At 53.5% G+C, this 6391-nt stretch overlaps 1 protein-coding gene across 2 annotated transcripts in view; it reads right to left on the reverse strand.

Moving 5' to 3' along the window:
• Window positions 1-3604: 3604 nt before the first annotated feature.
• Window positions 3605-6391, reverse strand: part of CTNNBL1 (catenin beta like 1) — a 167093-nt gene continuing 164306 nt past the window's right edge. The window contains exon 16 of one of the 2 annotated variants that reach the window (XM_019625080.1): window positions 3605-3805. In XM_019625080.1, coding sequence (XP_019480625.1) covers window positions 3717-3805 — 89 coding nt within the window. In that variant the 3' untranslated portion in view covers window positions 3605-3716. The remainder of the gene's footprint in view (window positions 3806-6391) is intronic. The other variant, XM_019625081.1, reaches the window with a different exon arrangement.

The following is a 6391-nucleotide window of genomic DNA, read 5'->3' on the forward strand; positions in this document are numbered from 1 at the left end:
CTTCTAAAACGCTAAATGACTTCGCTCATAAGAGAAATGCAAATAAAGACCACAAACAGGATACACTGCTCCCAGATCAGAGAGGCAGAGAGGAAGCTGGCTACCACTGTGCTGGGGAGGGTGAGGGGTGGCACTCGCAGACACTGCTGATGGGAAGAGGGCAATGTGACAATACGTATCACAATGAAAAATGCACCTTCTCTCTGACTTAGCAATGCTGCTTGGGAATTCAAACTCACACATGTGTGAAATGACGTTCTAGGCAAGGATGTTCACTGCAGCATTGTAATAGCCAAAGATTGGAGACAACCTAAATGTCCATTAACGCGATTAACTAAATTGTGGTGCCGCTCTGCAATGGAGCCCAGCTATTAAAGGAGTGTGTGTGTGTGTGTGGGGGGGGGACTGTGTTTAGCAGACGTAGAGTGAAAAGCAAGGTGCAGAACACAGAATATTTGTGTTAAATATATTCTTATTCCCTTGAAAACATAAGACTGTCTCCGAAAGGTTAGTCCAGCGAATTAGGGGATGTGTCTGGGTGACCAGGAGACCCAGCTGGCAGGGAGACTGACGCCCTGGACGCCTTTGTGTACCGTATGCCAAGGGCATGTGCTACCTAATCAAGAGAAGGTAACCGAAGGAGCTCTTGCCATTTCCTCGGCGCACAGATGACGAAGGACCGCTGCTGCGATACCAACCACTTTCCATGTGTACCAAGGAGCACGACAGATTGAAAAATGTGGCTCCGCTTTTACCTGTACTGTTGGGTAAGCAAATCTAATCAAGGAGTTTTTGCCTTTAGGAAAGTGAGTCTCATCTCCCTGTTGACACTAAATTGACGCTCTTGGTAATGGCAGGAGATGCCACCTGGGCCCTGGTGCTACTGTGGGGGGTGACTGAAGGATGCCTTCGAGCTTCCCTGACGATGCATTTCCCCTCCGATAGAGAAGGATGCAGCCTGCATGCAAATCTCTCTAAATAAGACATGGCCCATCTTGTCGCTGATGAATTCGGGCGTGCCGACCACCACAAATGGAGCAGCAAGCTGCGAACGAAAAGGAAAATGAAATCATTTCCCTCATGAGGAAATTCTGGCGAATATTGCTTAAAGGTGAATTTGTTGCCATGTTTGGATAGGAAAAGGAACACTGCCCAGCTGGGATGCCACGCCGACGTACCACTCAGCTGTGGACACAAGGACAAACATGAAGGGGCTTTTCGGGAAGGGAAGGGCTTGGGAACTGGAAAGTGGCAGACACAGAAGTCAAGTTCAGAACCACAGGGCAGGAGTGGTCTTTACCGGAACCCCAGGAAGTCTTCCCAAGGGGTTGGGGGGCTGCTTGTGAGGCAGACAGTGGCTCACACCCCAGGAGCCCACGGGTTAATGAGGATCTTCGCCTTGTTCTTAAGAGCTCTTCTTAGCCTTGTGTGGTGGGTTGTTAAAATTAGAACACAGAGGTCAAAGATTTCTCCTCACCCCATCTCCTCGGTCCCCCAACCCCTAGAGCTGTAACCTCCTCTGAATTCTAAGGGGTTATACCTCACGCTCCCCCCAAACCCTCCCGTTACAAAACCGATGGAAAAAGGGACCACCTCTTCATGTGTCAAGTGAATGTGTGATTTCAAGCTTGCTTTCTAGCAGAGGGACTTTTTGGTCAAACGAAATCTTGGAAGGCACCCCGATATATGAAGCAGGGCAAAATGGAGCGACTACAGTTGAAGTGGCCTGGAGCCCTACCCACCCCACCCTCTCTCTCTCTTCACTGTTGGCTTCTGATGCGCTTGGAGGACACAGCTGGAAAACTGCTGGACAGAACTCTGGAGGGATGGTTAGGTGACAGCAGTTGGCTCCAGGGTTAGGGAGGCCTAGGAGGTGGGGGACGTGAGGGGAGGCTCCTCACTGTATACCTTTGTGTTAAGCTTTGAACTTCCGTACTAGGTGTAAGCATTACCTGGTTAAAAAACAAAATTTAAAAAGAAAATAAAGCTGAAGGACTAATGATCTCTCCAGGGCCAACCTTAGTTCAAAAAGTCTGAGATTCTATAGGTTACATCTAGATACGCTTTATAGTCTTTGTGAATTCATTAAACCACATATGCACAGTGGAACAGATTGAAGCGTAATGTCAGTCAGTGATCTGTGTCTTCTAGACAGAGGCAGCTCGGTGGAGGGGAGAGCTTGGATCGCGGAGTCAGGCAGACCTCGCTTTGAACGTAGGTTCTGCCGCTTACTGGCCATAGGACCTCGCACAAGTTCCTCACCCTCTGAGACCTCGGTCTCAGCTTCAGTAAACTGGGGAGAATGATGCCAGCAGAGAAAGCATGGACAGAAAGCAAGCAGCACAGAGCAGGTGTTCAGTACATAGTAGCTACTACAGTTACAGAAAAGTGGAATAAAACAATAACTAAATCTACAATGTCACTGTATGCAATGCTGACTCTGTAATAGGCTGCGTAACACACTCCCGCCACCTCTCTGCTGGAACGCTTACCTCATGGTGACAACGGGCGCACCTTCCATCTTCCCACCAGGAGGGCTGGGTCTGTCTTACTCCCTATTCTACCCCCAGCCCCACGCAGGGCAGGTGGCTGCGTGAAGCCCCCATCCCTTGCGGTTCAACGAAAAGCAAAAGCTGCTGACTGACAGTGTCAGTCAGGGGTATGCACAGGACGCGTGGTGTTCCTTGTAGCCTATTTGCTGACCTTGGGCTGGAGATTTCATTTTAATGAAATGCAGCTTTTCTCAATCAGTTGTTCTTCCGCCGCCTCACTCACGGGGACTCTATTCTTTGTGACAGATTAAAACCATGCTAAAGGATGGCAAACTCCTATCAAGGAGCCCAACTCCCTCACAGCCCGTGTAAAATGGGTGAAATTGCAATTCTTCTGAAGCCACAGATGTGTAAGGGAAGGGCAAAGAAATCACCATTTATAATGCACCTACTGTGTGCGCCTCACGGTGTGGCATGCTTAAACGAGTGATCCTCATCAGCACCAAGTGGGTATTAGTACCCCCACTTTGCAGATGAGAGAGATTCAGGAAGGTGAAGTCATTTATCCAAACTGCCACAGCTGGTAAGTGGCACAGCTGGCATTTGGACCCAAGGCCTGACAACCCTAAAGCGTGGCTTTCATCCTGACGCAGGGAACCATGGGGGAGCTTAAAACACCACCAGCGTCTGGGCTACCCGTGAGATTCTGATTTCTTCATTCTGAGGGTGGGGGGGCAACACCCCCCTTCCCTCCTGGATGGTGCTGTGAGGTTGGGGTTCGGCACCCTGCTCTGAGGGTGTCAGAGCGCCATGGAAGCCTCCCCAGGGGCTTCGGCACGACCCACGTGCCTCGTGTAACACGTCCAGACTCTGTCAGGGCAAAAGCCCCAGTGAGGTCACTGGTCCGTGCCTTCCCCCTTCCCTGTTGCACCCTCACCCCAGGCAGTACCACCGGAGCAGCCACAGGGGTCCCTGTATCACGCTGAGCCTCAGTTTCCCCCCCTGGCAGAGTGAGGCCACCCACCGACCTTCCTCAGATGCGCCCCATGGCAGCTGCTGTGAAAGTGAGGGGAAAGGTTAGAGGGTACCGCTTTGCTACAAAGAATGCCAGCCCAGGAATAAAAAACACTCGCTTTAATTGTCTGAAAGTCACACCGAGCTGTGAAGAAACTGTTTGTGGGAGCGAGGCACCAGGAGGGTCCATGTGCGCAGGGCCGGGGGCCCCTAGAAGTTCTCCAGCAAGGCCAGGATGCGCTTCTGCTCGCTCTCCCGGAACTCGGGGCTCCGGCCGTCCCCAATGTTCTCCGCATACTCTGGGGAGACAAAGGCAGGGGCAGGTGTGAACCGAGGCATGGGGCATGGGGTCCATGTGGCTGGGTCGCTCCACTCCTTCCCGTGAACCCCTGCTCCCACTGAGCTGCGTGCCTCCAATGCCTCCAACGGCCCTCACGGGGGCAGCTGTGGCCAAACTCTGGTCTTGCATTGAGGTCCTCAGTGAAAAGGGTCAGCTCACCGTTCCAGGCTCACTCGTGTCTCAGCCACAGCCTTTACTCATTCGTTTAGACACTTAACACACATACAGTGGACGCCGACTCGGAGTGCGGACCCTGCCAGCAGCATCCACAGCACGCAGGAACTTCTGGGCCCAACCCAGCTTGGAGGAGGGGCCCAGGAGTCTGGGCAAGCCCTCCGGGACTGCTGGGGCGCGCTCAAGTTTGAGAGCCACTATTTGATGCAATGGGTATGGAGTAACGATCAAGAGATGTACACCTCTGCTCTTGCAGAGCCCAATTTTTAGTGGGGGAAACAACCCCAGAAGTAAATAGATAGGGTGGCTGTCAGAGGGCCTCACGGAGTTGGGGAGATTTGATTCAAGACCTGCAGGCAATGCATGTGGGGATATCTGGGAGCCACTGGCAGAGGGACAGCAGCGCAGGGGCTCTGAGTGGAGAGCGTGCTTGGTCCATCTCAGGGTGAGCAAGGTCTCTGCGTGGTCAGTGGCCGGAGCTCCGAGCCAGGGGAGGGGGCAGGGCACAGATCGTGTGGGGACTGTGGGCTGCTGTAAGGGCGTCTTCATCAAGGGCCTGACGTTTATGCAGAGCATCCTCTGTGTCCACTAGGCTGGGAGGTTCACTAAAGTGGGTGCTCCGCCTTACTCGCAGCTCAATTCCCAGCAGAGTCTGGCTGAGAGCCAACTATCAGTCTGGCGTGGTGAACAAACAGAGCAGTTGATTAGCATGGCTGCTTCCGTCTCTGCCCTCTGATCCCTGACCCGGGCAGCCTGAGCGAGAACAATAGAGAACTCGCAGGTAAGAGGCTTTTGCATAATAAAACATCTGCGGATCCCAATCAGACAAAGACTGGGGAAGAGAGAGGAAAGCGTGCCAGCCTTCCTACCGCCCCCCTCCCACCACGCTGCCACTTCTTCGTTTTTCCTCCTTCCTCTTTATTACTTCGGACATGTGCTGGAAAACGGGGTTTGGGATTCAGACGTATGCCAGCTGTGTGTCTCCCCCCGGAAATCATCGTCTTCTGTTAGGCCCATCCATCACCTCCAACAGCAAATGGCTGTGATGCCTTCTATTAAGTGTCCTAAGGAGAGGGCTGGGCTGTGGAACAAGGCTGGGGGGCCGGAGGTGAGGGGTCTTCTGTGCATCCGCGAGTGATCTGGCTGCTGCCCCAGGAGGAAGAGAAATGACCATGATAGCATTTAACGCCCCCAGAGGCACGGTCTGGAAGCAAGAGGCTTAATGGATTGAACTAACACTTTGCTCTCCTAATGTACTCGCAGACCCTGGAGGGAGGGAAGTGGAGAAATACTCTGGCCTGGTGGGGCAGTGATTTTCCGAGTAAAGCCCGCTTCCCTGGGGGGACCGAATCTCTTTCCAGGGATGCACACAGTAGAGGAAACCAATGTCAGTATCAACGCCCTCACTGGTCAGCTCTGCCAACGCCTCAGAATAAACGCGTGCCCGTCCTGCACAGAGGGCGCGCATCCCACGGGCAAGGTTCCCTGTCACTCCGTCGGTGGGGAAGGTCAGGTTCCCCGTTCTCTGGAAATGGGCTGTGAATGGAGCTAGCGCGATGTGGAAGAGGGGCTGTGTCATGCGCAGTGGAACGGAAACTAACATGCAGGGAACACTGATTATGTGCCAGGCATTTGTGTATGTTGTCTCACTTAATCTTCGCAGCAATCCTATAAGGCAAAGAACACCATCGCTGTTTACAGATGAGGAAACGGAACTCGAGGGAGAGCTGAATGGTGGAGGCGCTGAAAGCCTGGGCCACGGGCGAGCAGTGAACAGGCGCCACTGGAGTGGGGCCGGTCCCCATAGTGCCATCCTCTTGCCTAAGCAACAGCCTACCCTGCCTGTTTCCCACCCTTTGGGGGAAAAACTCCAGCTCTGTGAGCACTCCAAAGCATCCCAGTCCCAGGAGAGCATCTGGTATAAAGTCCTCGAAAAAGGTAAGACCCCAGAGGGGCTGTCCTGTGGTAAAGGGGCCTCAGTGGCTACAGGTGTGGAGTGGGTGGCTGAGGCCACACCCTCTCATGCCAGGCCAGAGTTGGCAGGGCTCTCAGAAATGGAGGGCAACCCCGAAGGGCAGGGGACTGGCCAGGGACCCAGAGCGAGACAGCCCCAAGGCCAGGCGGAACCAGGTCTGATGAGCCCCCACCCCCGCGTTCCTCCACTGGCTCTGGCAGCCGGCACCAACCGTGCGCTGCGCCCTGCGCCCGTCACTCCGCGCCCCTACTCATCTTTGTTTCCAGACTGGAATCAGGTTTGGAGCAAATCTTGGTGGTACCACTACCTCTTGTTATTATAGCTGCTGCAGCAGTTTATAAATATTGAACAGATTCCTTCCAGAGGTCTTAGGAAAGGGTTCTCTTTGGGGGGGGG

Source organism: Hipposideros armiger, unplaced genomic scaffold, assembly GCF_001890085.2.
Source record: "Hipposideros armiger isolate ML-2016 unplaced genomic scaffold, ASM189008v1 scaffold_613, whole genome shotgun sequence".
In the NCBI taxonomy this organism is placed as follows: Eukaryota; Metazoa; Chordata; class Mammalia; order Chiroptera; family Hipposideridae; genus Hipposideros; species Hipposideros armiger.